This window comes from Anabrus simplex, chromosome 1 (genome assembly GCF_040414725.1).
Source record: "Anabrus simplex isolate iqAnaSimp1 chromosome 1, ASM4041472v1, whole genome shotgun sequence".
NCBI lineage: Eukaryota > Metazoa > Arthropoda > Insecta > Orthoptera > Tettigoniidae > Anabrus > Anabrus simplex.
Genome location: NC_090265.1, coordinates 510,737,573 through 510,750,296, shown reverse-complemented (window position 1 = coordinate 510,750,296; position 12,724 = coordinate 510,737,573). Strand labels below are relative to the sequence as shown.

General features: G+C 38.7%; 2 protein-coding genes across 7 annotated transcripts in view; one reads left to right on the top strand and one right to left on the bottom strand.

The window, feature by feature from the left end:
• LOC136868568 (CCA tRNA nucleotidyltransferase 1, mitochondrial) overlaps nt 1-1,474 on the bottom strand; it is a 131,826-nt gene extending 130,352 nt beyond the window's left edge. Inside the window, exon 1 of the mRNA XM_067144783.2 lies at nt 1,349-1,474. Within this exon, the coding sequence (XP_067000884.1) occupies nt 1,349-1,411 (63 nt within the window). The 5' untranslated portion in view covers nt 1,412-1,474. The remainder of the gene's footprint in view (nt 1-1,348) is intronic.
• A 280-nt stretch (nt 1,475-1,754) lies between these two features.
• LOC136857038 (palmitoyltransferase ZDHHC16) overlaps nt 1,755-12,724 on the top strand; it is a 135,073-nt gene continuing 124,103 nt past the window's right edge. For all 6 annotated transcript variants that reach the window (XR_011017530.1, XR_010858501.2, XM_067135390.2 and 3 more), the window contains exons 1-2: nt 1,755-1,969; nt 2,291-2,415. Coding sequence is in view for 4 of the 6 variants with exons in the window: in XM_067135390.2 (XP_066991491.2) it covers nt 2,333-2,415 (83 nt within the window). In the remaining 2 variants the exon portion in view is untranslated. The remainder of the gene's footprint in view (nt 1,970-2,290; nt 2,416-12,724) is intronic.

Here is a 12,724-nt window from a genome sequence, read left to right as displayed (position 1 = left end):
AAGCAACCAAGTGCAACAGGAACTTCCAGATTAAACATTTTACATAAAAATATCACGAGAAAGGGTAAAGTAGAAGCAGCAAAGTAACCAGCAAGAGCTGGAGCATGCAGGGTATTAGGACATGACTGGATCAAGTAAACCAAATAATAAAAGAATAGAGGAAGAAAGATTTTTTTTCTTTTTTCTTTTGTGAGATTCTCATGAAATTTTGAAAATCTTGCTAGGGTACAGGACCAGAAGTTCAAAATTCCCTGGATGATAAACAGTTTCAGTTGTTGCAATAATCCCTTTAATTTCTTGCACTCTTAAGAGATACCCTTGCCAGTAATGGTGAAATTATAGGCATTGCAGGTGACACTGTTGGCACCACGCACAGGACATCACCATACCACTGTAGACATTTTACCTGCAATTGCTCATGTACATCCACGCAAAATAACTTATCCAGCTTTCTTCTCCTATGGTAATGGAAAACAAGGTTATTCATGTGCAAATCAAGTAAGCTTGTTATTTTACAAGAATCAATATCACGATCATAATCACAGGACTTCCAGTTTTATGTGGATTCTGGAACACATTCCTTTCAAAAATCTCACATACACTTGATTCAAATCACAGCAGCTTTGGTGAGTGTTCAATTATAACGTCCTCTATGTGAAAACCTCCATTTCTCAATCCACGCTTCAGTCCCATTTATCCAGACAACAGTGAAATGTTCATTCTCATTACTACTATAATTCTGTATTCGCATGGCGGCAGAGCTCAGGGATATAGTTACCGACATCTCATTCATTCAAACCTCGACCAATACATGCAGGATTTAGAAATGAAAAAGTACGGCCCCACATAATGATCATAAGACTAACAGGGAGAGCATAGTCACACAACAGGGATTTATTAGGCCAGACACCAGTTAACGGATAGGAAAATACCATACCAATTGAAGGTTAAAGGAATGCATAAATCCAGTGAAATTCACAGTAAATTTAAATAAAATACGTAAAGTGCCACCCAAAGTGTGTTTGTAACATAGGGAGATTTCTTAACAAGGGAGCGGATTTTCATGCTTCCGATTATGAGACTACACATGCATGTTCAAGGCAGCACAATTTGTAGGAATTTTTCATTAAAATGATTAAAATAACTTATGTCCAAAGCGGACCCTGCCACTGTGTGAGAATAACGCTAGGGAGATGATGAAAATTACTAATATTCAGGCATGTAACGTACGTAAGAAAGTATACCGGCTAAATGAACAACTCATACTGGATCACATTATAAAAGTTCATGAAACATTTTTGAAGTGCTATCTTACAATTAAGGCTTTTGAATTCAGAAACACACTTACGTTATGTTGAATACGTATTCTGCGACATGCTATACTAACTAAGAAACACGAGCGGCCAATCATTTGGGAATTGTCAAATTTCCATGCTTCGAGGCGCCAGGCGCAATACGTGCGTGCTTATGCACATGGAGCAAAGATGATAGATATAAAACTTCTTCCATTGCAGACGAAATTATTCTACACGATTTACAAACTATTGAGATAAATATGATTTTTACTGAATATTAGGTATTGTACATTTCATATCAGTATACAGAAAAATACTGTTCTTGTAATAAACATGCACAATATATTCGTATAGGTTTACATTACGAAAAGTAACTTTGGAAAAGTGGTTGGTCTTATAGTACTCTTTATATACCTCTTTGATAACCACGAATGTAAATATAAACAGCTGATCTATGGAGGTTATGTTGCCACTGGTTATATGCCAAATCTTTCGTGCCTTAATTCACCATACACACTCTGCAATAGTAGTCAGCATTATTGTTAGGAATGGGAGTTAAAAATAGAGAACTGTTTTAGTCCTATGTATAAACCGCAACGATCTTCGTGTTGCGATTTGTTAATTTAGTGCTGGGAGAGACATGTTCGATAAGCAATGCTGTGTTCGGAATAAAAGTAATATTTACTTTGTGGGCTTTTTTTCACTATTACTTGGCAGTGACTACGTTTGTTCGCGGTATTTAGTTAGAAAGGGTTTAAAATATTGCTCTATCAATTAAAGGATTAATTGCCTTTGTGTTCAGAAGCTGCCTGTATCTATTGTGTTGTACAGGGCCTATGTACCTCAATTGGTATATTTCTATAGATTCTGATGATTTGTGATTTTCAGAGGCTTATTGGATGTTTATTGGTACAATCCGTATTCTTTTTTACTGTCAATGTTCCATTAGGGAAATAAATGTACTTTTCCTTCAATGTATGACAACTTTATTTCAGGGACTATGTCTATCTCTTCTGCATGTAGTGGTGTGAGGATAAATGTGTGAGAGGCATAATTTTTACTGTCCATCAATTATGGTTCAAATCAAGTGGAAAATAACATCAATTCCCAAAGCCATACGGTAAGGAAGTGTGAAGTAATTTGTTACACGTTATATGTTTTGAGGCTTTGAGCTTAACATTTACTTAGCTAGATAAGACGTATAAGTTTTGGTAAAATGTGGTGACCAAGCTCGATAGCTGCAGTCACTTAAGTGCGGCCAGTATCCAGTATTCGGGAGATAGTAGGTTCGAACCCCACTGTCGGCAGCCCTGAAAATGGTTTTCCGTGGTTTCCCATTTTCACACCAGGCAAATGCTGGGGCTGTATCTTAATTAAGACCACGGCCGCTTCCTTCCTGCTCCTAGCCCTTTCCTGTCCCATCGTCGCCATAAGACCTATCTGTGTCGGTGCGACGTAAAGCAAGTAGCAAAATGTGGTGAATACTTAGTAATAATAATAAAAACTTTAATGTAGCCATATGGTGAATATTTCTGACTTAATTTATAAATATAAAATGGTGGTAGGCTTTTGCACCATACAGTTAGTAAATAGTACACTAGAGATAGCATTGGCGCTGCAGTCGCGTGCGAAGTTGAGCGAGCGCGCTGTTTGGCAAAAGCTGGATTGTTTGGTACTGTCATTACTGGAGCTTCCTGATAAATTGAAGGTACACTTTTCTGAAGAAAAATGCCAGTCTCCTGTGCAGATTATGGCTGCATAGAGAGGTTCACGAAGGGCAATGGCGTATAATTTCACAGGTATTTTCCTTGAAATTCACTTCCCTGCGTACAAAATAATACTTTGCTTGACACTTATTGTCATGTGAATTGGCCTACTTGGGCTGACTTCGCGACTGATTCCGCTGGCGGCGTGAGTGAGATTCTTTGGATCTCTCCTTGAAAACTGAAATTAATCTTCTACGAAATATAAGGGATGACATTTTCCTTTCACTGAATGGCCAAGTGCATGATACTGAGCGAGTGGCTGCTGGCTTTAGGTCATGTAGGTGTCAGCTTGCATTCAGGAGATAGTGGGTGTGAAGCAGACTGTCGGCAGCCCTGAAGATGGTTTCCAAATTTTACACCAGACAAATGCTGGAGCCCGTAAGGCCACAGTTGTTTCCTTCCCATTCCTAGCCCTTTCCTGTCCCATCATCGCCATAAGACCTATCTGTGTCTGTGCGACTTAAAGCAAATTGGTACAAAAAAGAAAATAAGAAAAGTTGTGTATGATAGCCTGGAACTGTGCTCCGTTTTTCCATTTTTGAGTGTATTTATGGTTTTAACAACTACTAAATATATTTTCTGTATATGCAGTTTGTTGCTTTCCCTTCGTACAATAGTCTACGTTTAGCAGTCCACATTCATACCTTACCGGATTTTACAATTTACAGACTAGATGTGCAACACCGTGTGAACACCTGAGTTCTTTACTTTCGTCGATATTATTATTCTTTTAAATGTCATATAGGACTATATACAAACATAACAAATTATTGACCGAGCGAGTTGGCCGTGCGGTTAGGGCCACGCAACTGTAAGCTTGCTTTCGGGAAATAGTGGATTCAAACCACGCTGTCGGCAGCCCCAAAGATGGTTTTCCGTGGTTTCCCATTTTCACACCAGGCAAATGCGGGGCTGTACCATAATTAAGCTCACGGGTGCTTCCTTCCCACTCCTAGCTCTTTCCTATCCCATCATCGCCATAAGGCCTATCTGTGTCGGTGCGATGTAAAACAACTTGTTAAAAATATTGTATTTTTTTATGTTCTCTTCAATTACATCATTTACCACTCTTCCTTTCCATTAATGGAAATCATTTTACAATCTTTTAAAGTCTTAAAGCAAATCATACATTTCAGGAAAAGCTAAATAAAAACTCCATAATAGGCTGAAACCACAACCGAGTGTCGTATTTCCACTTGGAATCACGTTTAGAAAACATCGACAGTAATAATAATATTATTTATAAGTTTCATATTCCGTATTGATAATAATAATAATAATAATAATGGCCTTACGTCCTGCTAAGTACTTGCATGGTTTTCGGAGACGCTGAGGTGTCGGAATTTTTCTCCACGGGAGTTCTTTCATGTGCCGCTAAATCTATCTACAAGAGGCTGGAATATTTGAGCACCTTCAAGTATCACCGGACTGAGCCAGGTTTGAACGTGCCAGCTTGGGCTCAGAAAGCTAGGGTGTAAACCGGCAATGATAATATTTTGTCTACTTTACCCCAAAATCTCAATGATTTTAGGCCTAATCAATCGCTCATCCGCTTCGTATGAGAGAAGACATTTTCGGTCGTTGGGCAGAATTATAGCAAAGTCCTGGTTATTTACACAATAGATAGTGAAATATATGTGCCCTTCTCCTAAACGTATGTTGTTAGAAGACTTAATATGGACAGTAAATTGATTTCGTGTTACTTAACTGCACCGGAACACCGTCCCCTTTTATCACGCATTTAGTCCTGTATTCATGCTTTTTGGGCTTTCTTTTTTATGGAGAGAAGCGTCGCAAGTATACTGTAGTATCTGAGAATATTTACATGTACGAATTGTAAAACTTATCTATATCCACACAGTTTTAAAAGTCCCCTATTTACATTGATGAGTACAGCGGAGTGAGCTTTTTGCCAAACAGCTGCTATTTCAACATGCTCCGCTCGCTACAGTGATTCTCTCGTAGACGGTGGCGCCAATGCTACCTCTAGTGTATCATTTACTATATGTTTTGCACAGAGTTCAGCTTTAGATGTACATTCTAAACATTGCTACGTACTATGTACGTTGTGCCCAATTGTTTCATGCCATAAATTTGTTGGGATCTTTAATTAATTTCCTACTGATATATATTGTGTAAATAATTTTAAATTTATAGTTAGAACCAAAGTTAATTTGAATAATGCAAGCCAAATGGCAGTCATTGTTTGGAGTTCTGACTTGTTGAAATAAAGAAGTGGTTTTATTCAAAGTGAAGAGCTTAAATCCTTTAAATAAAAAAATAAATAATAATAATAATAAAATCACTACCACTTTGAACAAGCAGACAAACAGTAAGATGTTTTACATTTTCCCTATTACCACAGTGGGTTTGGCCAGTTTCTGGAAATGATGTAATACACCTAGGTGTTAGTATAGAAAGACAATCCACTTAGGATAACTGTCCTAATTCTAGGGAAACCACAAAGGTTCAGCCTGCTGATTAATTCATTGAGGTAATCACATAAACGAGGTTGTAAGCAAAGATTGCAGACCTCTTCATATGGTTACGAGGATATTTATGAGCCGTACTAAGGATTTTTCCTCTGTTCTAGTCTATAAAAAACAGAAATGGATAAAATAAGATATGTGGATATCCAACAACAGCTTGGTTAGGAAAGAAGTTTGCTGGAGATCATCGAAGTGAAGAGATTACAATGGGGTCACATGAAAAGAATGGATCCCCATAGGACTCCTTGAGCATACTTTGACCACAGTGTTCCTGGAAAGAGACCAAGAGGAAGACCTTGTGATGTTTGGGAGAAGCAGATTTTCAAGAACCGAGCTCAGTAGCTGCAGTTGCTTAAGTGCAGCCAGTATTTGGAAGTTAGTGGGTTTTAACCCCACTGTCGGCAGCCCTGAAGATGGTTTTCCGTGGTTTCCCATTTTCACACCAGGCAAATGCTGGGGCTGTATCTTAAACAAGGCCATGGCTGCTTCCTTTCCACTCCTAGCCCTTTCGTTGCCATAAGACCTATCTGTGTTGGTGCGATATAAAGCAACTTGTAAAAATAAAAATTGTTAAGGACCTTGAAATCAGAGATGTAAACTGGTGTTGCATATATGAACAACATTTGTGGATGGACAGGACAAACTGGTGGAGGCTCATACATAACCACACCCGGCTTGCTGGAGTGAAGAAATGATGATGGTGATGATGAGTAAGGATGTAAAGGAGAGGGCATATAAGTTATCCTTTTTTATCCCTTATAAGTTTTGAGCTTAACATTTACTTGTCTAGATTAGACAGGAGATATGTTCTGGTAAAATTTGGAGAACATGGCTTCAGAGAAAAGGGCTGCTGACAGTGGGGTTAAAACCCACTATCTTCCAAGTACTGGATACTGGCCCCACTTAAGTTAGCAAATAAGGATTGATTCTCCATATTCAAAAATTTATTCTTCCCATCAAGGTACAGAGTCAGTTTAAGACTTTCATGCGTGAGTGGAGCGAAATGCTACACACGTACACAGCTTAATTACCCAGTCTATTGCTGTTTTATTTTGTGATATGATATGCAGCCATGAAAGCCTTAATTCTTCATACTTCTTACTTAAGCTTTGTAGATTAACCATCCTTGCTAGGGTGGTTCATGGGAGACTACTGGCAAAAATGAGTGCAATTGGACTAGACAAAAGAGTGACTGGATGGGTTGCTATATTTCTAGAAAATAGATCTCAGAGAATTAGAGTAGGTGAAGCTTTATCTGACCCTGTAATAGTTGAGAGGGGAGTTCCTCAGGACAGTGTTATCGGACCTTTATGTTTTCTTATATATATAAATGATATGAGTAAAGGAGTGGAATCAGAGGTAGGGCTTTTTGCGGATGATGTTATTCTCTATAGAGTGATAAATAAGTTACAAGATTGTGAGCAACTGCAACGTGACCTCGAAAATGTTGTGAGATGGACAGCAGGCAATGGTATGTTGATAAACGGGGCTAAAAGTCAGGTTGTGAGTTTCACAAATAGGAAAAGTCCTCTCAGTTTTAATTACTGCATTGATGGGGTGAAAGTTCCTTTTGGGGATCATTGTAAGTATCTAGGTGTTAATATAAGGAAAGATCTTCACTGGGGTAATCACATAAATGGGATTGTAAATAAAGGGTACCGATCTCTGCACATGGTTATGAGGGTGTTTAGGGGTTGTAGTAAGGATGTAAAGGAGAGTGCATATAAGTCTCTGGTAAGACCCCAACTAGAGTATGGTTCCAGTGTATGGGACCCTCACCAGGATTACCTGATTCAAGAACTGGAAAAAAATCCAAAGAAAAGCAGCTCGATTTGTTCTGGGTGATTTCCGACAAAAGAGTAGCGTTACAAAAATGTTGCAATGTTTGGGTTGGGAAGAATTGAGAGAAAGAAGAAGAGCTGCTCGACTAAGTGGTATGTGATATAGATGTTGATTCCCAAAGGGAATCTGAAATATTTTGTTCCGAATGAGTAAATTTATAATACCAATATAAATGGTCCGTTATTGGACATTATAAATTTTCCAACTAACTCATTCCTGGCTGCCAGCGTTTCGCCCCCGTGTGCTAGGCTGGGCTCATCAGTTGGTACCTAGCACACCTACCAAGACGCTGGCTAGTGCATACCGTGGAGGCCACTGCGTAGGCTAATTGTAGCCACCGGCAGTGCCAATGCACTATGAGAGACTTTGTCTCCTTATTAAAAATTGATGCCTGCTTGGCCATCAGATGATACAGATGTTGATTCCCAAAGGGAATCTGAAATATTTTGTTCCGAATGAGTAAATTTATAATACCAATATAAATGGTCCGTTATTGGACATTATAAATTTTCCAACTAACTCATTCCTGGCTGCCAGCGTTTCGCCCCCGTGTGCTAGGCTGGGCTCATCAGTTGGTACCTAGCACACCTACCAAGATGCTGGCTAGTGCATACCGTGGTAGGTGTGCTAGGTACCAACTGATGAGCCCAGCCTAGCACACGGGGGCGAAACGCTGGCAGCCAGGAATGAGTTAGTTGGAAAATTTATAATGTCCAATAACGGACCATTTATATTGGTATTATAAATTTACTCATTCGGAACAAAATATTTCAGATTCCCTTTGGGAATCAACATCTATATCATCTGATGGCCAAGCAGGCATCAATTTTTAATAAGGAGACAAAGTCTCTCATAGTGCATTGGCACTGCCGGTGGCTACAATTAGCCTACGCAGTGACCTCCACGGTATGCACTAGCCAGCATCTTGGTAGGTGTGCTAGGTACCAACTGATGAGCCCAGCCTAGCACACGGGGGCGAAACGCTGGCAGCCAGGTATGAGTTAGTTGGAAAATTTATAATGTCCAATAACGGACCATTTATATTGGTATTATAAATTTACTCATTCGGAACAAAATATTTCAGATTCCCTTTGGGAATCAACATCTATATCATCTGATGGCCAAGCAGGCATCAATTTTTAATAAGGAGACAAAGTCTCTCATAGTGCATTGGCACTGCCGGTGGCTACAATTAGCCTACGCAGTGGCCTCCACGGTATGCACTAGCCAGCGTCTTGGTAGGTGTGCTAGGTACCAACTGATGAGCCCAGCCTAGCACACGGGGGCGAAACGCTGGCAGCCAGGAATGAGTTAGTTGGAAAATTTATAATGTCCAATAACGGACCATTTATATTGGTATTATAAGTGGTATGTTCAGGGCTGTCAGCGGAGAGATAGCGTGGAATGACATTAGTAGACGAATAGGTTTGAATGGCGTTTATAAAAGTAGGAAAGATCACAATATGAAGATAAAGTTGGAATTCAAGAGGACAAACTGGGGCAAATATTCATTTATAGGAAGGGGAGTTAGGGATTGGAATAACTTACCAAGGGAGATGTTCAATAAATTTCCAATTTCTTTGAAATCATTTCGGAAAAGGCTAGGAAAGCAACAGATAGGGAATCTGCCACCTGGGCGACTGCCCTAAATGCAGATCAGTATTGATTGGATTGATTGGATAAAACATAAGGAATAACAAATATTCATACTCACAACAGTTAAGAAATAGTGGCCTTTTATTGAATTATTTGTTTTAAATACTTAACCCATTTTCATACAGTTACAGTTACAGCTTGAGCAGGTTCCTGGAAATGTAACTTTTTCTTTGCAGTTTAAGTTATAAATGCTTAGAAATATTTAAATGGCATTTAGCAGCTAACAATGTTGAGTTTCATCTTAACCTTTCCTATCTTTAACTCTTTGACATGCAAATATTTCTCTTAAAAAGCTCTAGGTACTGTTATTATTTATTTGCATGTTAAAATGATTATAATGGCAACAAAAACATTTGAGTGACATTTTAGATTCCTACCTCTTCACAAAGTTTTTTAGTGTTACAAAACATTTTCGTCCACTGATTATCCTCAAGAAGAGGAATTCATGTTCAAATCCTTTAAAAAAAAATGCTGTGAACAAGGTGGTCTATATAAAACTAACAACGGTCCTATAAATTGGAAAAATGACTTTTGGGTAATAATAATATCCATAAAATACACTAGTACTACATGTGAATATCAAATTAATTTACAAAATCACAATTGAATTAATTAAATTGGCACAGTACTGTGTTTTCCATGTTAAGTACCCAGTAATGTTGCTGTCTTGAACTATGTTCAGTGTTCTGGAGTGGTATCATCTATACTCTCTGCCATGCAAGCCTATACACTAGGGGTACAGCCTTACTCTTTCTTCCCTTTTAATACTGAAGGTAGTAATTTATAGTTATTTTCTAACTGTTGGGTTTGATTCAGTGTTGCTAACCATACAGTTCAGGGACCCTACTTGCCGATGCGACGTCTTACAGTTACTGTTAATCTTACAGATTGGCACTATGTAGTCATGATTTTTTCGTGACTTGCCACTGCCATATTATGAAAATCACTAGTGTTACATTGGCGGGTATAAGTAAAGCATATTTTCTCTTTCTGTAGGATTGTAAATCTGTTTGGGTAATGCCAGTTAAGCAGAATTGTGGCATGTTCGAATGTTGCATTTAGTAACGTAGTTGGTGTTAAATGATGAACGCAGCATTCGATTAATACGGTCTTATTATATAGATGTTGATTCCCATAGGGAACCTGAAATATTTGTCCCGAATGAGTAAATTTATATTACCAATATAAATGGTCTGTCGTTGGATATTATAAATTTCCCAGCTAGTGCAGTGGCCTCCATGGTATGCACTAGCCATAGGTCTTGGTGGGTGTGCTATGTATGAGCCCAACTTAGCACGCGGGCGCAAAACGCTGGCAACCAGGAATGAGTTAGCTGGAAAATTTATAATGTCCAATAACGGACCATTTATATTGGTATTATAAATTTACTCATTTGGGACAAATATTTCAAGTGATGGCCAAGCAGGCATCAATTTTTGGTAATATAATAATTTTGTGTGGCTATATCTAGCTGAGTGCAGCCCTTGTAAGGCAGACCCTCCGATGAGGGTGGGCAGCATCTGCCATATGTAGGTAACTGCGTGTTATTGTGGTAAAGGATAGTGTTTTGTGTGGTGTGTGAGTTGCAGGGATGTTGGGGACAGCACAAACACCCAGCCCCCGGGCCGCTGAAATTAACCAATGAAGGTTAAAATCCCCGGCCCGGCCGGGAATCGAACCCGGGACCCTCTGAACCAAAGGCCAGTATGCTGACTATTCAGCCAACGAGTCGGACAATTTTTGGTAATGAGACAAAGTTTCTCATAGTGCATTAGCACTGCCAGTGGCTCAAAGTAGCCTACGCAGTGGCCTCCATGGTATGCACTAGCCATGCGCCTTGGTGGGTGTGCTATGTACCAACTGATGAGCCCAATTTAGCACGCGGGGGCGAAACGCTGGCAACCAGGAATGAGTTAGCTGGAAAATTTATAATGTCCAATAACGGACCATTTATATTGGTATTATAATACGGTCTTATTTCGTCCAGTTCATATGTATAGAATGCAGTTAGGATGTATAAGAAGCAAGAAAGTCCGCAAGTACTATTCAAAAAAAGAAAGCAACATTACCTACTCTGTAAAGATCAGTTAAGTTGAAATGGAAGGAAATTTCATTATCAACCTTACCTGACTTAACCTTGTCTTGATACGACTTTCATACAGTTTACAGACTTAGCCTTTGTGTATTGTTATGGTCTTACGGCATATGTACATGTATATACTTGCTTGTGTGTATTATTATAGTGTGGTTTCACTTCAGTATGACAAGTAACAGCAAATTTCAGGAAGGGAGCTGAATTATTTACACCAGGCAAAGACTGAAATATAAGGTTATAGTAATGCGTATATCAAAATAAAGGTGGAAATATATAACATCAAATTGTGTGAGGGTGAGAGAGAGTGTTTATTTCCTTAATTTCTCATTAGGCTTGAAAACAGACTTAATTATGAATATCTTGATTGATCATTTATTTGGATAAGGGAACCTCCATCATTGATATTTACATTAATGGTTATGTCTTGTGATTTCAATATGTACCTAGTCAAGTTGGCAGTAGTGATGAGGCATTCCAAAAAAAAAAAACACTATAGGGCAGCAATATTTGCTTTTTATTGTGTAGCCTTACGTGCCAAGTACTATACGCAGGAACTAGCATATATTCACCTATTCATAACAACTCCCTTTTGATGTTACTGACAATGTCCCCTTTGTTTGTCTTCAAGAGAGCTGATTCTAATCCTCATTCTCAACTCTCTTATGTAAGCACAAATAAAACTGCTCTGCATTTAATGCCTTTTGAATTGATAACACTCTAAAGGGATGCTAGAGTGCCAAAATTTTGTTCTGAAATAGGAGCTAGAATATCTACTAAAATACACTTTTTGCATTTCATCATTCTGAGAATTCAATCCTAAAGCTAACAGCCAAACAACAGGATGGTCATGACTGTTGTTTCAAGAGGCAAATTAAATTCGTTATTGACCTCACTCAACTTGAAGTACATAATAGAGTTTCAGACCCTTGAAGGATGAATGTATAGAACATAGACAGAGAAGACTGATGGGGAATGAAGAAATGGAAGTTCTCGCAGACTTAATAGCATTGCAGTGAGAAGAGAACAAGAATATGGAGAGGAAAAAAAATGTTGAATCAACAGTTCAACATTTGTTTGTTTCTTTTCAATATGTATATTATGTCATTTGAATCCTGTTCTCCATTTGTGCATGTCCGGTTCTTTTAGCCTTTTACCATCTCTGTTCATTCATATCTCACGTCTCTTCCCCATTTTCATGTTTATCCAGCTTTCTTCTTATTCTACACTTCCCGCATCAAGACTAAATATCTGTCATAAAATTGCTGCTGAATGAGTGTTGATGCCTGCCCTACGGAGGTGATTGGGAAGCAGAAAAAACTCACCAGTGACAGAGATGAAATAGGATCGATGAGAAGAGAGCCAGTTTATTAGAAGACAGCAGTGTTTATCCTTGTCGTTTTGTTTCTTTCTCTTACTCCCTCTTCTCACACTGACCTTTCATTGTGTTTATTTATCTTATTTTGTGTTCCTCTTCATGTTCCTACCTCTCTCTATACGAAGAGATAACAAGAGTTAACTGTGTGAGTTTGTACAGGAAAAATGAAAGGTCCAATTATACTGGGACCTTGCAAGTGTCACATG